Source organism: Euphorbia lathyris, chromosome 6, assembly GCF_963576675.1.
Source record: "Euphorbia lathyris chromosome 6, ddEupLath1.1, whole genome shotgun sequence".
NCBI lineage: Eukaryota > Viridiplantae > Streptophyta > Magnoliopsida > Malpighiales > Euphorbiaceae > Euphorbia > Euphorbia lathyris.
This window is the reverse complement of record NC_088915.1, coordinates 74,673,585-74,694,835: the sequence shown is the minus strand read 5'-3', so window position 1 is coordinate 74,694,835 and position 21,251 is coordinate 74,673,585. Positions and strand designations below refer to the sequence as shown.

General features: G+C 36.2%; 2 protein-coding genes and 1 long non-coding RNA gene across 4 annotated transcripts; 2 read left to right on the top strand and 1 right to left on the bottom strand.

The window, feature by feature from the left end:
* The first annotated feature begins 8,874 nt into the window (after positions 1-8,874).
* On the top strand, positions 8,875-14,090 carry LOC136232525 (COP1-interacting protein 7). Of its 2 annotated transcripts, none has more exons than XM_066021731.1 (9): positions 8,875-9,132; positions 9,258-9,434; positions 10,281-10,414; positions 10,553-10,605; positions 10,691-10,746; positions 10,831-10,983; positions 11,227-11,447; positions 11,623-13,289; positions 13,370-14,090. In XM_066021731.1, the coding sequence occupies exons 1-9, from the start codon at positions 9,074-9,076 to the stop codon at positions 13,505-13,507; spliced, it is 2,658 nt and encodes an 885-aa protein (XP_065877803.1). In that variant the 5' UTR covers positions 8,875-9,073; the 3' UTR covers positions 13,508-14,090. The 2 variants fall into 2 exon arrangements, with proteins under 2 accessions (XP_065877803.1, XP_065877804.1); XM_066021732.1 differs by having other exon boundaries at positions 8,876-9,132; positions 11,638-13,289.
* Positions 14,091-16,677: 2,587 nt separating this feature from the next.
* On the bottom strand, positions 16,678-18,956 carry LOC136232069 (uncharacterized). The gene is made up of 4 exons (XR_010690271.1): positions 18,821-18,956; positions 18,302-18,720; positions 17,691-17,833; positions 16,678-16,812 (listed from the first exon to the last, which is right to left on the bottom strand). It is a non-coding gene; the product is annotated as an uncharacterized lncRNA (long non-coding RNA).
* Positions 16,804-21,047, top strand: LOC136232068 (uncharacterized protein At4g04980). The gene is made up of 9 exons (XM_066021114.1): positions 16,804-17,040; positions 17,644-17,814; positions 17,901-17,996; positions 18,099-18,225; positions 18,356-19,721; positions 19,836-20,001; positions 20,093-20,257; positions 20,334-20,486; positions 20,581-21,047. The coding sequence occupies exons 2-9, from the start codon at positions 17,644-17,646 to the stop codon at positions 20,749-20,751; spliced, it is 2,415 nt and encodes an 804-aa protein (XP_065877186.1). The 5' UTR covers positions 16,804-17,040; the 3' UTR covers positions 20,752-21,047.
* The last annotated feature ends 204 nt before the right edge of the window (positions 21,048-21,251 follow it).

Here is a 21,251-nt window from a genome sequence, read left to right as displayed (position 1 = left end):
TCTTTAAACAGAAAACCCATCCAAATCTAGTGAATTCATCAATGATTATTAAAAAGTAACGGTGGCCAAGACAAGAAACAACTGGAGCTGGCCCCCAAACATCCAGATGTAAGTTCTCAAAAATAAATGTGCTAGAGCGACTAATAGAGGGTAAAGAGCTTCTAGCAAGCTTGCCTAATGGACAAAAAGAACAATTGCTAACTGGTTTTGAAGAGGATAGATTGTTTCCTTTGAGAACTGAGCTGACTGTCTGATTCTGACAATGTCCAAGCCGTGCATGCCACCTTTCAAAAGACACCTTCTCTCCAACTAGCGCCTCCTTTAGGGTGGGTGTAAGCACATAAAGCGCATCTTTACTCGGGCCCCGTAACAGGATTTCCCCAGTTGTTTGGTCCTTCACAAGAAAATGGTTAGGCCAAAATTCAAAGAAACATGAGTTGTCACGGGTAAATTTTTGAACAGATAATTAAGATTTGGTAAGCTTGGGAACAAGTAGGGCATCATTAATTTTCAAATTATTGATATTTGAGTTTCCAAAGTGAGAAATTTGCAAACCTTGACCATTGCCAAACTGAACTGTATCATATCCTGGATATGGCTGCATTTGATGAAGTTGAGTCGGATTTGCCGTCATGTGATTGGTTGCTCCTGTGTCTGGATACCACGGCTGATTAGGACCCATGAATGGATTTGGTGGTTGTTGTCATGCCATGTGCGCTTGTGGTCCAGGATTGTATTGTGCTCTTGAATTGTTCTTTGGTCTTTTGCACTTGTCAGCCCAGTGGCTTGGATCACCACAATTATAGCACTTGCCACTTCTTCTCTTCTTTGGATTCTGCTTCTTTGATTGATTTGTTTCTATGGTGGATACATTAGCCTCCCGATGTGCTGATACACCATCGTGCTGAAGTAGAGTTGTCTTTCTGGTTGATTGAATCATGCCCTCAACTGTCTTCAAGCTGTGCAAAATCTCTTGATAGTTGATATTTGTACCGCGCTGAGTTACAAGATTCTAGACAGTGGAGCGATACTCTTCTCCTAAACCCTTGTAAAGAACTGACGGTAGTAGATGTCGAGGGTAAGGATTTCCTGAGGCAGCCAGATCATCAAGGATGGACTTCACTTTTTGCATATACGCAGTGACAGACATTCCCCCTTGCTCAAGCTCATGCAGTTCGACTCCCATCTGAAACTGCTTGCTGCCTGTAATAAGCCCGTAGGCATCCTCTAAGGCTAGCCAAATATCATGTGAGTATTTAAGATATGCAATCTCAGAAAACACCTCTTCGGTGATGGAATTTAGGAGCAAAGTCCTAACCACATTTTCTACATCATCCCATTGAATAAAAGATGGATTTATGATTAAATCCGCAGCTGATATCACAAAACATGTTCTAGGAATAAATTTGGGTGGAGGTGGTGTTGAACTAAGAATGTGAGAAAGAAGATGATAGGTTTGAAGGGTAGATTCTATGGACATTCTCCATGCTTTGTAGTTGTTCGGGGTTAATTTGATGTTAATGTTGATATTTATGGGTGGTTGTCTTGGTTGTTCAACATGAGTGGAGATAGGTTCTGGATGGACAAGATTGTTTGTAGTATGAGGGATGGAGGAGGAAATAAAATTGTGTCTAACATTGTTTGACGGTGCATCAACAGTATTGTGAAACGAATTTGAGAAGAAAGATGGTGAGGGATCATGGGATAATTGAGTATTGTAACAAAACGGTGAAGTATGAGATTCAGAAATAACCTGATGTTTGTTACTGGCTTCAGCTGCCTGATACGCTGCTAGGGCAGCAAGAACTGATGGAGAAAATAGAGTTGGAGGTGTCGCGGATTGTTGCAATTGAATAGATGGTTGCTGAACCAAAACTTGTTGATTCCGAGGAGGCGAAACAGCCGCCTGATATGGTGCAATGGCGGCTAGTACCGCGGCGTCAGCAGCGGACGTTGTCGGTATCGCGGTTTGCATAAACCGCTGATCGAACGCTGCTGTTGCGGATGGAATGGGCGCGGGTTGCGCAAGTACAGCAGACGGAAGGAGCGCCTGGGCAGCGGCAGCCGAGGCGAAAGGCGCAGGAGCCGCGGCAGAAGGTGCGGGAGGCGCCTGTGCTGCAGATGGAAGTTGCGCCGGGGCAACCAACGCGGAGGAAGTTGGCACAGGACGCGCCTGGGCATTGGCTGCCTGGTAGGCTTCGAGAGTCGCGCGAACCTCTGGCGGGAAGGTATCGCCGACTGTGTGCTGTGGAGGTGCGGCTGTCGCGACTGTTGGTGTGGCAAGGAATTCGGATTCACCGGTGATAAATGGCGAGGTGAACCGCCATCTCGACGATGCGAACGATCCACCGTAGGCGTCGTTCGTGTTTTGGGCAGCCGCAGAGTTAGAGGCGCCGGTGGATGCGATCTGTACGGCGGCGACGCCGGTGGCGGCTGTTGCGGTGGCAACAGCTTTGAACTGTGAATAGGTGGGTGATTGAGGATGATCAGAGGATTCGGAGGATGCCGAAGTTGATACTACTGATACCATGTTAAATGTATAGTTTGGTATAGGGAAGATTATGGAGATAGAGAGAGATAAGTAATAACACAATTAATGGTTTGAATCACCTTAGTGATTATGGCTCAGAGGCCTTGTATTTATAGTGAGCCAATAGCAGTTTGTATAGGAATACAATACACAAGTATAATCGTATTAGAACTCTACCTAGCTAGGGTTATAGACAAATTGAAACTCTAACTAGATAAGAATCTATTTACAGAGATAATAGGAACATTATCTCTAACAAGAGAGAGATAGACTGCGACTTATCAGTAAGGTGGGAATCAAATACATGTAAACACGTTTTAAACAGGTGAGACCTAAAGTATTAGATTTGAACCAAAGCCAACAATTACAAACAAGCTTCGTGGAATATCCTCATCCATATTCACCAAACAACTACTTCTCACTCGTTAGTAATCGAGGATCGACGATTGATTGCTTGGGTTTGGGAGTCTGATTGCTGAGCTTATGTCATTAAAGGTTGGGAAAAGTAGTGAATAGTGGTATTCAAACTCGCCTGAGTGGTTATGGTGAGGTTTTGAATAACTGAGAAAGCAAATTCCAGAGTAATTTAGAATGAAAATTAATGCTTTTCGTGATACTATCACGGGGCATTTGGTATTCTATTGGTATAGGGATAAAAATAAAGGTTGGGATAGGGATAATGATAAATGGTTGTGATAAGGATAAAAATATGATAGTCGAGAATTATTATTCAATGTCTGGTATGTGGGATAGAGATAGAGATAAAATAATATATTTTACTATTTTAACCTTATTTAAACTACATAACATTAATTTGAGGGATAAGATGGAATTTTCCTTCCTATTAAAATCGCAGGAGCTTATCACACCTCCTTATACCACCCCCTCTTGGGTATAGGATTTGACGGATAAGAGGCTTATCCCTCATTTGTCTCACTCTTCTATCTCTTAAACAAGCACGGGATAACTTATCTCGTGTTTTTTTTATCCCTATCCCACCTTCTATATCCCTTCTAACAAACACCCCGTAAATGTGTTAGGCCCGAATGGTTTTAACCCATTCATTTATCAAATATTTTGGGATGCAGTATGGATGATCATGTCACGAGATCTTTCCTCCAATGGTGGAACTCTTGTTCCTTGCCAAATGATATTAATGCCACCAATATTGTGTTAATCCCGGAGAAAAACCCCTCAAAGAAGGTTTCGGACTTGCGTCCTATCACCTTGTGTAATATCATCTACAAGATTCTCTCAAAAAATAGTGCTAATAGATTGGAATGATTGTTACCCTCTATCATCTCTGCCTACCAGTCTACTTTTATTCTCGGTCGCTTAATCACAAATAATTTGATGTTAGCGTTTGAACTGGATCATTTTTTGCTCAGAAAGACTAAAGAGAAGACTTGTATTGCCTTCAAAGATATGTCAAAAACCCATGATCAAATAGAATGAGACTTTCTTGTGAAAATGATGGAAAAGTTGGGTTTCTGGATGAGATTAGTGATGCAATGTGTTACTAAAGCTCGGTATAACATTGTCAATAGTAGGCATATAGCTGGCCCAATCGTCCCTCACTATGGTCTCAAACATGGGGATCCGATTTTCCCATACATTTTCTTAATCTGTACTAAGGTCTAACAGCGGCTCTGTCTAAACTTGAACGTTGAGGTTTAATTCATGGTCGCCACATTACTCGCACTGCTCCTTCAGTCTCCCATCTATTCTTTGTAGACGATAGATATCTATTCTTTAAGGCTACTAGAGCTGAAAGTGTGAATATTAAGAATCGTCTGCATGCTTACTCTAAAGCATCAGGCCAACAGATTAATTTTGATAAATCTTCTATATCCTTTAGCCGAAATTGCTCAGCTGATATTTGTAGAGACTTGGGCTTGCTCTTTGGAGTTAATTATTCTAATGTAGTGAATACATATTTAGGCCTTCCTTCTCTTATTGGAAGTAAATTCATGTTTTTGAGTATATTGAAGATAGCTACAAGTCAAGTTACATAGTTGGAAAGTGAAGTTTCTGTCTAAAGCAAGATAGGAGATTCTTATCAAGTTTCGTTATTCAATCGATTCCCTCTTATGCAATGAGCCTATTTCTAATTCTTGAGCGTCTGATTGAGGGTTTAGAAAACCTAATTGAACTCTTTTTGGTGGGTATTTGTTAATGAAGCGAGTAAAAGTAATTATTGAAAATCTTATTACCAACTTTGTCTTCCAAAGTCTTATTGAGGCATGGGCTTCCGTAAGCTTAAGAACTTCAATTTCACTCTCTTGGCAAAGCAGTGGTGGAGTTTGTTGATGAATCCTTATTCCTTAGTAAACATGTCTATAAATCAAGGTTTTATGCTAATTCTAGTTTTTTGGAAACTAATCAAAAGTAATCCGAGTTTCTTGAGGAGAAGTGTTATGGTTTCCCGATCTTTAGTGAATGTTGATTCTCGTTCTTTGATTGGCTCAGATGCTTCGATTAATATTTGGGAGGACCCATGGCCTCCCGATAATAGTAGACTATATATTGAAAGTGCAATCCCCTATTGATAATCATATCTCTAAAGTACTAGATTTAATTATTTTGATTGGGTCTAACTTGGATTACAATATGTTACAAAGTGTGTTTAAGCGCTCGAGAGATCGAGACATCACAATAAAAAGAGTAAATTTCTTAATTACAGTAGGAAGGCCTTCAGTCTACTGTGTATTATCTGGTTTAGAAATAGTAACATTTTATTGCATATAGTAATTAAATTACTATTTCTAAAATTAAACCTGTAATATTTAAAATAGAAAATAAAATAGACATGCACTAACAAATGTTCTTCAGGTCAGGTCTGGTATTCCTTACTGGAAGCTAAAGAAAAGAATACTTACCTAAATGGGCCCATAATAATAAAAGCTGAACTATATATATAAATATATATATATTCATCCCAGTTCTTAAATTTATAAAATATTCCCCATCAAATTATATTTAAACTTATTTTGATAATTTTCAAACTAAATATAAAAATATATATTGTCTCAGATTTAAATATATTGCATCCCAAATACCCATCCTAAAAATAGCAAAAAAAAAAAAAAAAAAAAAAAGCAAAACTCATCCAATGCATAACAAATGAATACTTGGTTCAACTGTCAACTAAGAGTTGTTATTGTTTGCTCTTGGTTAGCTATTTGTTATTAGTCGATTAATTATTAATGTTGGATAAAATTATGATTAACTATTATTATTATGCTTAACAAAAAAACTATTATAATTAGTATGTAAAATATCTAATATGGACATGTTTTAATTTTTTTTAACAAATAAATTATATTCAAATTGTAATATACAAAATAATAAAAAATAATCTAAATAACTAAAAATTTAAAAATAATAATTTATTGAATGAGTAAAACCTTGTTATTTTGGCAATAAAATTATAGAGATATAAATAATGTTAAAAAAAATGTATTTCATGAAAATAAGAAGTACAATTTTGTACAATTGTTCATAAAAAGCTCCAAAAAGGAGCTTTCCGTGAAAAGCTTGAAAATACTACCATTTCTATATATATAAAAAAAAAAGCTAAAAACTATATTTCCCACGGTTTGTAATAAACAGTAAAAGCTACTCGGAAAAAACTGAAACAAACACACTTTAATTTCCTAATATTAACTTATCTAGTAAAACACCAATTTGGTTGAAAGGTTCATTGCATTAATGGAAAATTTTACTTAATTTAAGTAATTTGAGGGGATTGAATTAAGATATTTTTGAAGTTATTGGTGAGTGGGAAAGCATAATTTTGGCAGTTTCCTTATGAAAACTTGTAGTATTTGATTTGATAAATCATAGCAATAATATATTTATAGAAAACAAAAAGTGGGTTAAAATTAAACCCCACATGTCCCTATTTCCAGCTAAGAGCCTAAGATGAAGATGTGATGCAGCTGTATCATGCCTGGAATTTTTCAATTCATCATTCATTAATCATTGATTGATCTTTAATTAACTTTCTCATTATTGAATATTTAGTTCAAAATTAGGTCTAATTTTTTTTTTGAATTACCACTTCAGAATTCTTTTTAACAATGATAACAACATAATTGCTTATAAATATTTATAATTAAACTCACTCAATTTTAGTACTCTATCTGTTACATAATGTTTGTCTTTTAAGGTTAAAACACAATAACTAAGAAATATAATTAATTAATTAATCTTTCTACCAAAAAAAAAAAAGAAATATAATTAATCTCCTTCAACAACAACAACAACAACAAAGCCTTAGTCCCGAAATGATTCGGGGTCGGCTAACATGAACCATCATATAAAACCGTGAAAATCAAGTCGTGTCAGCGATACAGATTCGCTCCCTCCACTCCGTCCTATCCACTACCATATTTTCCTCAATTCCCAATAAACTCATATCACTCTCGATCACCCTCCTCCAAGTTTGCTTAGGTCTTCCCCTACCCCTCACCACTACATCCCTTTGCCACTCTTCGGTTTTAATTAGTTTTAACTAAATTTTAACTAAATTTTTTATTACCATTATATTAATTACATGCACTAATTAGTTTTTATCTATTACTAAAATAAAAAAGTAGGGAATGTTTGGTAAAACATCAATTACTGTACATAGATTAAATGAAAACGTTAAATAATATGAAATAATTTTTTTTTTCTAGAAAGATAAATATTGTGAAAAGGAGGGAGTAGTTCACTAAAATTACCGAAATTCAATTTATGCTGTATAGTTAAAATCATTTAAAAAAACATTTTTATAAATTTTTAGCAACAATAAGTTAAATCCATTAATGTAGTATTAGAAATTTAAAAAAATGTAATGGCATTCTATAAACAATAACATATTGAAATTTTAATGTAGCTTACGTGACATCTATTATAGAGTTTGACACCACTTGAGTCCATATTGAAATCATGTTACCCAATTTTTCAATAAATTTAGTCAAAATTCATAATAAAAACTTTAGTGAGAAAAAAAAGTAAAGATAATAAGTTATTTTTATGATACAAATTGAAATTTAATGAAAATAATAAAATAGTAGAAATAAATAAATAAATAAATAATATTAATAATAGTTTATCCTTTATTTATCAATATAATTCTAGTTTAATGAAGTAAAAGATAAATAATTGAGCTATATGTAGTACTAGCTGAAGATCCATACGTTGTGCGGGTTATATAATATGATTTAATTAATTTTATAATTGTTTAAAATATTATGGAAAAACATTGATCTTACTTCAACAACCGAAAGACAATTCGATTGAACTACCATATTACTTCGTCCACGATAGTACTTCTTAGATCGTTATTGTCTCTGCCATAACTGTTTCAGTATGTTCTGGAATAGTAAAATGATTAGCATATAAACATCGCCCTTCCGAATCTCAAAGGAGAAAGTCAATTGAACTACAATCTTGTTCTTTAAACGTGCCTACATCCACATTTCAGTACAGCGAATCTGATGGAGGCTTCTACCACTTATCAGGAACGAGGTCCAAGACACAAAGAGGATTCGAGTGCGATTTTTGTGCGGACTGCCAACCCACAAACTCCCACCCTAGCAACTGTGAATATTTAGGCACGTTATAGCTGTTTATTTTTTCATACCGTTGCGATCTGATTTCTCCATATCGTCCAGATCAGCATTGCTATCTCTGCAAACTTAATTGGCGAAACTAATGACGACATATTACCCAACCAAAATTTAACATCTCGAATTGCCTTCATTCGATTATCACCAATAAATATCATCCAATCAGACTTAACCGTTAAACACTTAAGAAATGCATGACTTTCATCTTCATCAACACGATCACAAATTGGACAGGCTAGATTGCTCAATCCACAACAGTTTCAGATTAAGTATGTCATAATCTCAAGCGGAATCACCACTTAGTGTGAAAAAACATCTCAACAGAGAATACAAAAACACTCCATAAGAAAAGACTTAATTTTAAATGTTAAATATTGTTCTTAAAACTATTACTATACTAAGAAAGTTCATTTAACTCAAATTCAACTTTGCCCCCTGTAAAAGGAATGCATTGTTTACTTAAAATAGCATAAAATTAAGCTAAAGTTTCTCTAATTAGATAAAATTGAATTTCCCCAATAACTTTATCAACAATTTAACTCTTATTCCTATTAATTAATTTTATGAAAGGGAAAAAAATAATATGTTCCAATAATATTCGGAATGGGAAAAAGGATATTATGATGTCCAAAACGGTGTCGTTTTGCGTATAGGTGGTGGCCCAATGTCGAAAGTCAGCCAACTAGCCAAGTGCGCTCGTATCACTTTTTGCTGATATGCATGTGCAAAAGCTTCATCATCTTCCGCTGTCTTTCTTCTCTCTCTCTCTCTCTGCAAATATCAATGGCATCTTGATTTCCAGTTCAGATTCAGCTAACCCACCTTCACACATTTTCCTCTTTCTTATAATATAATTTTCACTCTTTCAACAAAACTCTCTCTTCCCATTCCATATTATGAATTTCTGAACTCTCTATCTCTTTCAATGGGCTCATCAACTCTTCTTGACTATGCACTGTTTCAACTCACTCCAACTCGAACAAGGTAATGATAATTCATAACTTTGTGTTCCCTTATGTCTTATCTTAGGGAAAAAGCTAATCTTTTTTCTTGCTGTTTGCTCTCTGTTCTTCTCTGTTTGTGTTTGTGTGGATCTTTGAAATGTGAAGATGTGATCTGATTCTGTTCTATGGAGGCAAGACAGAGAAATTGGCTTCTGGGTTATTTGAACCCTTCATATCTCACCTCAAATTTGCTAAAGATCACATTTCTAGAGGTGGCTACTCTATCAAACTCTGCCCTCCCACTCCTTATGCTACCTGGTTCACCAAAGCCACTTTTGCAAGGTATACTACTTATTCATATTCATTTACTGATCTCATAATTGTGAAACAACTATAAATTGCAAGTAAACATTCTGATACTTCTAATGCCAATTGAATTCCCTAATCCACAATTTGGTGTTGATCTACTGAACTAGTTAATTTGGTAACTTAAATTCATGAGAATGCATCATTAATTACTCATATGCTGAGTTAATTGATGTCAATTTCTGACACAAAGAACACTATTTATAGAGACACTCCACTTAACACTTAATTTCATCCTGGTCATGGATAGATCAGCCTGGTTCGGGCCCATAAGCAGTGACCATTTCCCTATGAAGACTCATTTTCGCTATGGCTCCGGTGGGTTCCTTAACCAAGCCACTGCCAGCACATTCTTCGACAGGCACGCTGTCAGAGCCCTGGGACCTCATACAATAACTGGCCTAGCTCTATCCTATCTTTTGTTTTAATAAAAAACACTTACTTGATTATGGATCTACTACCAGAAAAAGCGGACTCAAACCTCTGACATCTACCACATGGTAAACCACCGCCTCTCGGGCCCCAACTAATTCTACCAATGAACTGCCCCTTGGATATCTTTGCCTCGGAACAGGGGAGAAATGAATATACTTTTAATGTCGAATCAGGAGCAACTAGGATAGAAATAAAGCATTGGGTCGAACGACTCATTTAACACTTTGCATTTTTTGTTATATTTATATTATATCATATATAACCATGTAGAATATATATATCACGTAACACGATATAACACAAAACCTGTTTTGACACTCCTAGCAGCAGATGTTTCCTTTGAAACAAGAATAGCAGCCAATAGATATTTCCTTGTGTTTTCCACAGATTTGTTCGCTTTGTTAGCACGCCAGCGGTGCTAGAGAGATTTGTCCTTCTAGAAAAAGAAATACTGCAGATTGAGAGCTCAGCTCAAGCTAATGGATTGCTAAACACTAATATGACTGGACAGTTGGAGGAAGGTATAAATCCTTGTGAAAAGCTTCCCCTGACATTGCAATTTTCCTCGTTTCATCGATTACTGCAACTTTTACAGATTCGGTTTCCTAAAGCATTTTCCATTTGCATACTAATTAGTCATGAGCTATGTTTTTTCACAGTAAATGGGTTAGCTGTCAGTTCTATTACAAAGAAGCCTAGCAATCCCTCTAAGGTATACCTTTTTTCTACTTTATTTGTGTTCTTTTTCGTGCTTAGCTAGCAATAATGTCAATGAAAGAATTTTGTTTTGGTTTCAGGTAAAAGGAGAAATTGAGAGAAGCAATGGTGATGGAGCACTAGAAGAAAACTCCAAGTAACTACTTCTTTTTGTTGAAATTCTAAATTCTGCAAATTGTGTTGCAATACATATACCATAAATCAATAATTTGTTGTTTAGGATTCAACTTCAACGGCTTCTTGAAACTCGGAAAACGTTGCTTCGCAAAGAGCAAGCTATGGCTTATGCCCGTGGCCTTGTTGCTGGATTTGAAGCGGATAGCATGGATGATCTCATTTCCTTCGCAGATGCATTTGGAGCTTCACGATTAAGGTATGATTTGGCAGAAACTCTCAATACATTCGCAGGGACTAGTAAACCACCAACTTTTGAAGGTAGATAGAGAGAGTTCTTAAGAAGAAAGTTAATTTGTTGGAGGTTACATTTTTCCTTTTGAATGTAAGTAGAGTGAAGGATCCTGCTAAACACATTAGCATACTGTGTAAATGTGCCCCCTCTGACTAGCATTTTTCTGATATTGATACTTCAATCCTGAATCCAGTAATGTTTATGCAGGGAAGCCTGCATTGATTTCAAAGAACTATGTAAGAAAAAGCGCGGAGACGGACTTTGGATGCAGGAATTAGCAGCAATGCAGGCATGTTCACCAGCAGAACTGACGTTTCCAGGAACTTCAGAAATAGTACTTAACAGTGATGCTAGCTCCCTCGATCCGAATATCACACTGAACTTTCCATCAAATGGATCCAAAGATGCATCAAGATCTGATTCAACAGGTATTGTTTATACTTCCATAGTGACCTTAACCTCATCCACCTCATATGCATCATGTCCATAAATGAACATATAAGAAAGAAAGGCTTTAAAACAACATCCTTATAATATCAAAAGGCTGAATCTAGTGATATTTGTTCCGCTAAGCTAACCAATCCTTCAATTCCTGATTTCCAGTGCATTATTCTGCAGATGATAACTCAGCTACTTCAGATCAGATGCCATCAACTACTACTAAAGTTCAAATGCCAATGTCATGGCCTAACCAGATACCTCAATATATGTACAATTTCCAGAATCCGATTCCTCCATATCAAGGATATCCATTTCCTATGCATCCTCACTACGCAATGAATATGCAGTGGCCTTCCGGTCTGAAAGAATCTGGTTCAGTGAAAAAGGAGAAATTGAATAAAAAGGGGCATCGAGACTCGGAAGAAGAACAAACAGAGTCCAGCAACTCTGATACAGGGAGTGACTCAGATTCATTTGTGCCGCAAGACAAAAAGCACTCTTCCACAGATGCTTCCACCAGGAAAAAGCACCGGAAAAGATCCTCAAAAACAGTTGTTATCCGTAATATTAATTACATTACTCCTAAGAGAAGAAATGGCGACTCAAATGAGTCGTCTGATGAGGATGATTTTATTGATGAAGATTCGCTGAGGCAGCAGGTGGATGATGCAGTCGGGTCATTGGAGAAATTACCTAAGTCAAACTCAAGTTCTCGTAGGAAAGATGGTTCACACAAGAAAAATGGGATTCCAAATGGGTCAGCCGGTGCAGAAGATTCTAATGATTCATCAGAGGGTGCAAAGAAAAATGAGAACTGGGATACTTTCCAGAACTTCCTGATGACAGATGAGGTAACTACTAACGGAAGCTTGCACTCAAAGGATGTTCAAGATGAGCATTTCACTCTCACAAGCTCAGGAGATGTAACTTCGTTAGCAATCATTCCTTCAATGGATTTTGAATCGGAGAAAGCACCAAAACGACAAGTGTATTCAGGTGATTCCTTCGTGGCAACTCGGAGGGATGGAGGTTCTGAAGATGTATATAAAATGGAAGATATTGAAAATGGAGAGATTCGTAGAGCAGTCATGAAGAGAAGGGATTCCACGGATGGGGAACTGGTAATTCCGCTGAGAACAGACGAATCAGGAAGTGGCTTCAGGGGCAACATGTATGAAACAGAGTCGTCAGCAATCAAGCCTGGAAAGGGAGAAGACTGGTTTGTTATGAATCACAATGGGAAGCCAGAAAACCAGAATTCATCCAACACGGATATAATCTTTAACGGACATTGTTTGAATAACGAGAAGAATCAAAAAGATTTTGCTATTGATGATTCTTTCATGGTGCACGATCGAGAACCAACTCATCTGCATGATTCTCAGTGGAAAACTGATATCAGCATGGCTGCAGATCTAGTTTTATCTTCAAAGACAGAAAATAGCACTTCAAAAGAAAATCATGAAAGACGAAGTTCTTGTGAACCTGATGATCTTTATGTGGTGTTCGAACGGAATTCTGAATTCGAAACTGCTCGTGGCTCCTGGGCTGACCACGGAATTGAATCAATGGACATATCTGTCATGGAAACTGATACAAGGAGGTCTAGCATTGGGACTGATAAAGATGCTGGTAAGAATCTTCCTTCAAATTGTGATAGTACTGATGCCAAGAAAAAGGTGCCTAACGGAAGGAAAGTTCCGGGTAAAGATGCTAAACCGAAAATACCACCTGGATCAATTGGGAACAATAAATCTGGCATGTTGTCTAGGACCAAAAAGCCATTCACAGCAAGTAGGCCCTTGGTTCAGAAGAGCAAGATGGAACAGGTATTAACAAATCTAATTGCTTGATCAAAATGTTATTAAGTTTCACAATTCTAATTCCTATTGCACGTGCTTATGAACAGGAAGAAGAAATTAGGAAGAAAGTGGAAGAATTAGCGATTCAGCGCCAGAAGAGAATCGCAGAAAGAACTGCAGCTACTGGTGTTAGTAAACAAGTGAAAGGGTCCACTCCAAGAACAGTTAGGAGACAAACAATGTAAGTGTCATCAAAATCAAAGGCCAGCTTAAGAAAAGCCAAGAGGCAAACCTGAAGTGGAGAATGTGTAGAGGATCAGATGATACTCTACTTGTTTCTGGTAATTTGGGTGGTGGAAAAAGACTACGCATCACATATCCATCTAATTCATTTGATCCTGGGAACTCCATTCTAAATAATCCTTTAAACATGTTCTATTTCTACAACGATAGCTCACGGAGTGTTAAAAATCTATAAAATAAGCAGATAAATGTATAGTTTTCAGGCATTCACATTCTTTTATATCAGTAATGTACTATTGGGAGCAAATAGAATAATTTTCCAAGGGCTTGGGAAATAGCAACTCATTGGTATAGCATATATTGGTTCCTGGATTTGGCTTGTATTTACTTTATTGTGGTGGGACATTAAATTTGTACACATTTCATGATCTTTTGTAGTCAATTCTGCTTCCCTAGTGATTTTGTGGGCTGGAAAAGCAGAAAATGGCGGTGCCACCATTTTTAACTGTATGCGTAACAGTGTTATGTCAATTTTGGCTTAATACATCCCTGAACTTGTATATAAAAGTAGATCGACTTCCTCAACTTGTACATAAAAGTAGATCGGCTCTCTAAACTTTGTTGGTGTTTTACCAACTCCCTAAACTTGTTTATTTTGTAACAGCAGCTCCCTAAACTTTAGGCCAATTTTTAATGAACTTGTGTTAGGAAATATATATATTTAAAAGTGTAACTGGACTCCAGCTTTTTAGAAGTAGAAAATGGAACAATGAATTGAAGGAAAAATAATGTAATTTTCATTTAATTACATTTAAAAATTTAAATTGTGGTTAGAGATTTAGAAAGAGAAAATGAAACCCAGAAAGAAATTACGATTATCGGCATTGTGGATGGTCATATCAGTAGATTATTTAGTACGATTTTAGCATTCAAAACCAAACCGGAATTCTTGGAAATATAACAAGAAATCCAACTTCATATAAAAACCAATATGAACCAAATCAAAATATTCAGTGTTTGTTTGTTTTTTTTTTTTTTTTTTCTAAGACGATAACCTTCCATTTTTTAAACTAAAAATGTAACAATTATGCTTCTTTCATAGTTTTTCTATTTATTGAATTGGTTTTTTTTTTTTTTTTTTGGATGAGTATTGATTTGGTTTTTAAATCTTACTAATTGTTACACATTCCAAACTAAAAGTTATAATAAGTTGTAATAAATTTAATGAAAAATGATAAACTTAAACTCGTTTTTTCTATAATAATATGTAAAAGAATAATTAACTGTAAACTAATTTTTGTTTCTTCAAAACTGTAAAAACAAATTATTAAAAATAAAATTTCCATTCAAAAGTAAATATATGATTTTACCACCAATATTACTTTGCATACTTTTCTCAAAAAAAAAAAAAAAAAAAAACTTTGCATACTATTTATACATAGCCTAACCCATATTATATATATATATATTATGCTTTTGGTTAAACATTGTTTTTAAAGTTGAAAATAAAAAAATTAAACTTGATTAATTTTTTTTATTATATACTTAAAAACAAAAGAGGGCGAGCCTTGGCGCAACGGTAAAACGTTGTTGCCGTGTGACCAGAGGTCACGGGTTCGAGTCTTAGGAGCGGCCTCTTGCCAATTAAATTGGCAAGGGAAGGCTTGCCCCCAATACACCCTTGTGGTGGGACCCCTCCCCGGACCCTCGCTCAGCGGGGACGCGTAATGCGACCGGGCCGCCTTTTTTTTTTTTTTTTTTATACTTAAAAACAAAAACGATATATTTTTATTGTTTCTTCTAGTTGAGCAATGATAATAATAAGCATAAAAAGATTAAATAATGGCGAATCCTTCTTCATTGAAAGAATTAAAGCACACACGCTTTCAACTACGAAAATATAGACCAAATCAAATTGATTATACAACCATTAGATTCATTATTAATTTATGTTTTAAATTTTAATATATCTTAAACTCAATTAGTCCTACTGGAACTGTTATATAATAATGAACCGATCAATCGGATACTCATAATTTTTTTTTATAAAATTCACATAGACAATTTCCATAAAAGTGTATATATATAAAATAAACTTCCAGTCCAATGAAAACTCCTAAAATATAATAATAAAAAAAATGATACATGCCACTTTATGGGAAATGATTTGTGTTAAATATGATTGCTCGGAGAGTATTCTTAGAATTTCTCCCAATTTCAAAATCTAAATAATCAAAAACAAAAGTAATGAGAGCAATAAAATCAACAATGACGGAATCATTCAGGCAAAAAAAAATGTTGGAATCACAATTTCATGGCAATGGAACTATTTCTTTTTGAATATTGATTATAATTTGAGGAATTAAAATTAAAGAGGCTAAGGGCCCGTTTGTTTTACCTACTGTTTGCTGTTGTTGTTCGCTGTTTACTGTTATGGTTTGCTGTTTGCTGTTACGGTTTGCTGTTGCTGTTTGCGGTTGCTGTTACGGTTTGCTGTTTGCTGTTGGAAAAAACTGTTTTTTCAAAAAGCAGAGATTCTCTGCTTTTGTAAAATGCTGCTTTTCGGGTGTAAAAGGCAAACAGGAGATTACTAACCAAACACCTAATGCTGCTTTTCAATTGTTAAAGGCAAACAGGAGATCACTAACCAAACACTTAAAACTCCCCCTTTTGAAGTGAAAAGGCAAAAGGAGGCTGAAAAGGAGCAACCAAACACCCCCTAAGTTTTGAACCTAATACCTCGTACCTATTAGTTGCAGCAAAAGGTGTAGTACTATGAAAGGATGAACAACTTCCTCAAGGAAGACATTTTATTTTTTTCAAATTCCTACAATATGATATTATTAGGCAAACAAGCAAAATTAAAAATAGTTTAACTGTTCAAGACAGAGAGGTAGTTTTTTTGTTTTAATCTATAATGCGATAATTAATATTATAGGCATAAAAGAAAACAAAACACTTAAAAAATAAAAACTACCTCTACATAATTATTATATCATTAGCTGGATATTTTTCTAAATTAACCGAATAATTAAAGACTAAATTCGGTTCATGTAACTGTTAGAAAACAGAGAGAGCTTCAATGGGAAAAGTTTTCATACAGTAAACAAACATAACAGAAGTAAGTAAGGTAGGTACTTCTTACCTGGAATAGGGAAAGCTCAAAATAAAAGGCCACTTATCTTCTCGGTCTCTTTGGCTCTCTCTATAGAGGAGTTCCTAAGAAACCTTTTTTCATCTGCAATTATATTGCAAGTCACGTTGATGCTTTTGTGCTAACCAGACTTTGAATATTTCTTCTGTTTTCCTGCATACACAAGGACACATACCCTTGAATCCAGAAAAAAAAAATATAAAAAATAAATAATAAATTGACTTTTTTATTTATAAACAATATCTTAGCGTCATCCATCATCCTCAATACCATTTCCGTTTCATTTCCATATTTCTATTACTTCTAAGGTTAGCTTATAACTTGTCATCTAGCCGTTTCTGTGGTTTGAATTTCTTCCATAAAAAGCCTACAAGATTCGAGGTATGTCCTGTTTTTTCCTCATACATCTTTATATGTATATTCTATGCAAAAATCTTGTTACATTATAGTTCTTCAAAACTGCTTCTGCATATATATTTTTTTATAATTAATCTGATTATTCCGTTCAAGACTCGTCAAGCACCCTTTAGGTGGATCCTCTCCCAATTAAGGTTTACTGTGTATACTAGGAAGGACTCGAACTGGGGATCGATCTCTATCTTAAGTGACTTGAGGCCCTTAACAACTCAAGTCAGCCTTAATCGGTGCATGTGCATACATTTAGAGAAGTTCTTTATGTTCCGTTTTGTTCATAATAATCTTTCCTGAGCTACCATTGGGAATGCACCAAGAAATGCAAAAAAGAATGCTTGTCATGTAATAATGAGATAAGTTCTAGTAGAATTCCTAATTGCAAAGATGATAAACACATTTGGTGGTCTGTGAAAAAAAGAAATTTATTGAACTTGCCATTTTGTAATTCAAGGGCTTGGGATGTTTAAGCAATGCGTTCTGCTAAATTATGATAATTGAAGATCAGAGTCTTGCATAAGTTTATATGCTTTTGGGTTTGAAATACTGACATTGAAAGATTATTTCCTGCAGATGGCTAATAGTGCTAACCCATCCATGAATCAGAAGAAAGAACTTACCCGACAACGTTCACGCCGAAGCACAGGCAATTTCATCTTGATGATGGATCTTAGGAAGAAGATCTATACATTTAGGGACATCATTGACCTGCCACTTTGTGACGGCACAGAGAGCATAAATGAAGTAGCATAACTCTCCCTCCCTTAGCAAATATTAAAAACCATATCAATAACTGCTTCTCAAATCTCAAATCGTTTATATTTTTGCAGCTATTGTCAAGAACCATTAAAGACCTACACAAGTGTCAACCCGAAATTGTATCACGAAGCCAACTTTCAGAACTTAAGGAAGCATCTATCGACAAGGTTTAACTTTTTGTTGCATCATAAACTGACTTTGAGTAAATTTTGACTGTGTTTTCATAGAAACTTTTAATTTAAACCTCTAATATGCATATGTTTGAACAGGTCCTGATCTACTTCTGTGAGGCTTTGAGAAATATTGGAGATACATGGACGAACACTCGAGACTGGATGGACAAAGTGGCATCTGACATGCTTGATAATCGCAATCAACTTAATGCAGAAAAACTAGGTACGGGGAATAATATAATAGTAGGCAATATCTTAACAATTCTTGAGAGTTCTGAATCAAATATTCAAAATCAAACCTGTACAATTTTGGAGTTGTTTGGTAAAATATGGTTCGTTGTTGTCTCTCGCAGTTGAAATGGCACTGGCAACACTCGATTGCATAATTATCTTAGCAGAAGAGAAGTTTGATATGATGGATAATGAAGACCAGAACACAGAGAGTCTACAAGCTACTCCATTTGGCGCAATTTTGATGGGGTCCTATCCAGAGAGTGATAGCCCCTCATTCTGTGCTTCTCCAGTTACTCCAAACTCTGTTCTTCCACAGTTTAATAGTTCTCCTAGTTCTGATGACTTTGCAAATACATATTGCTCGTCACCTATTCTCCGGTCTATGAGAGTTCAAGCTGTGGAAAAATTGATCCCGCTTGATTTAAAACACTTCTCATTTCACATGATTCCAAATATGGGAGCTCCAGAGCCAAGCAATATGAACCTAAAGAACAATGTAGATGATGAAATAATGACAGATATAGAAACTGAGAATAGAATTTCCAACCAAAATCATGTGAATGAGGAATCCTTAGCAGCTCAACCTGTGGCATCAGGAACTGTTGCTTCTGCAGCAGTATTGCATATGCCTCCATCCCCACTAGTGACATCAAGAACTGCCACAGCAACACTTCCACCTTCATCCCCAACCCCACCAACGGCTACCTCGGCGTTTCTACCTCTTCCTCTACCTCCAGGTATGACATTGAAAGCTGTGAAAATACCAGAGCCACAATTCCCGCCAAGCCCACCCATGACACCACGAACTATAACAGTAGCTTTGCCTTCTCCACCTTCTCCACCTCCTCCACCCATGTTATCAGTAGCAGCAAAAGGAGCACAGCTGCGTCCACCAACGATGACATCAGGATCAGTAGCACCTTCCTCACCTCCACTGCCTAAGACATCAGCAATTGCAACAGTACCCTCTCCAGCATCACCACCTCCGCGCTCGCCCATGACATGGACAACAAAGACAATAGCACTGCTGTCTGCAACTACTCCACCCATGATCTCACCAGCCGTAAGAGGAGCGCCATTGCCTCCACCACCCATGACATCAGGACCTGTAGCAGCATCACTTGCACCTCCCCCACCTCCACCGCCTAAGACATCAGGAACCATCACAATTCCGCCTCCACCACCAGCACCTATTATGTCTTCAAAGGGATCAATGCAACTGCCGCCGCCACCACCAGTGCCACTTGCAAATGGCATTGCTCCACCACCTCCTCCATCTTGTTCAGCAAGATCCTTACGCGCCAAGAAAGCACAGACCAAATTGAGGCGGTCAACCCAAATGGGTAATTTGTATCGGGCTCTTAAGGGGCAGGTGGAAGGAGGAAATCAAGGCAACCGATCAACCAATGGAAGAAACGGTTCACCTAGAAGTAATACAAATGGACAGCAAGGAATGGCTGATGCACTAGCAGAGATAACAAAGAGGTTAAATAATTTCTGAAATAAGATTATGATCAATTCAATTTAAATTTAAAATGAAGATGCTTGAAAACTCTTGAGCTACAACTTCTAATATTAATATCCATATTCATGTCTCAGATCAGCTTACTTCCAACAAATTGAAGAAGATGTTCAAAAGTATGCAAGTTCAATAATGGAGCTGAAGAAGGAAATCAGTACTTTCAAAAATAATGACATGACCGAGTTGATCAAGTTCCACAAACACGTTGAATCCATCCTTGAGCATTTAACTGATGAATCACAGGTTACGATTTAAGCAAAAATATCTGGTTGATAACCAACACACAAGTTATGTTTCTGCTCCATAATCAGATTATTATTTCTAAATGTTGCAGGTGCTTGCAAGATTTGAAGGTTTTCCCCAGAAAAAGTTAGAAGGAATAAGGAGTGCAGCTGCTCTTTGCTCAAAGTTGAATGGAATATCATCTGAACTACAAAATTGGAAGATTGAGACTCCATTAGGGAAACTGCTTGACAAGGCTGAATGTTACTTCAATAAGGTGAGTGCGACTGTTCGAATCTATTTCAAAGTTCTCTTTACCAAATTTTATGACTAACAAAAAGTGTAACATACAGATCAAAAAGGAAATAGACGCCTTGGATAGAACCAAAGATGAGGACTCCAAGAAATTCGAAAGTCAAAATATCAAATTTGACTTCCATATCCTGGTGCAAATCAAGGAATCAATGGTGGATGTTTCCTCTAATTGCATGGAACTGGTACTCAAGGTAGTTCAATTAACACTGAATTGCATATATACGCAATATGATATCAATTGGAGAAATGAAGAACTTAATTTTCCCTGCTTTTGAATTTATTCAGGAGAGTAGAGGAGCAAAAGCAGCAGACTCTAAAAAAGCTAATGCTAAAATGCTATGGAGAGCTTTTCAATTTGCATTTCGAGTTTATACCTTTGCTGGTGGACACGACGATCGTGCTGATAAGCTGACAAAGGAACTGGCTCATGAAATACAGACTGATCCCCAGCACTAGTAATTACTTAAAAAAAAGCTACAGTCAACTACTCTCAGAAAGCACAAAAAATACATTCAATTAAAAGAAAGCAAAAAGGGAAGAGACTCTTCTATGGTACATATTGTGAAAAAACCTGAGTGAATTGAATGCAATGAATAATCACTAGAGGTGTTACTTCTATTATCACTTTCAGAAACTAGGACCTAGCTAATAGCATTGCCATTTGAGAAATTGTATGATAAAACATTGAGCAAATCAATCCCTAGCAACTTAATTTAGGGTTTTAATTGTTGAGTGACAGGTTGTATGCTTCTTTTTTTTCCCTTTCCAGAAGTCACTTAATTAGTATTCATTACAATAAAAACGAAAAAAAAAAACTCAATTATATAAGCAGCATTGCAAACATCATATTACTGTTTCTTTCTCAACACTTGACTTCATAATTCAGAAGTTCTATCGATAATTCTAGGAGATGAAATGTTATCTATCTGATCTGCTTCGTTCAAGAAACATACAGT

Excerpts from the sequence above, each read along its gene's own strand:
- LOC136232525 (XM_066021731.1), top strand. The coding sequence starts at position 9,074 with ATGGGCTCATCAACTCTTCTTGACTATGCACTGTTTCAACTCACTCCA. Across the intron at positions 9,435-10,280 it reads ACCAAAGCCACTTTTGCAAG|ATTTGTTCGCTTTGTTAGCA; the intron begins GTATACTACTTA and ends TGTTTTCCACAG. Across the intron at positions 10,415-10,552 it reads GACTGGACAGTTGGAGGAAG|TAAATGGGTTAGCTGTCAGT; the intron begins GTATAAATCCTT and ends GTTTTTTCACAG.
- LOC136232068 (XM_066021114.1), top strand. The coding sequence starts at position 17,644 with ATGGCTAATAGTGCTAACCCATCCATGAATCAGAAGAAAGAACTTACC. Across the intron at positions 19,722-19,835 it reads CTAGCAGAGATAACAAAGAG|ATCAGCTTACTTCCAACAAA; the intron begins GTTAAATAATTT and ends TTCATGTCTCAG. Across the intron at positions 20,487-20,580 it reads GCATGGAACTGGTACTCAAG|GAGAGTAGAGGAGCAAAAGC; the intron begins GTAGTTCAATTA and ends GAATTTATTCAG.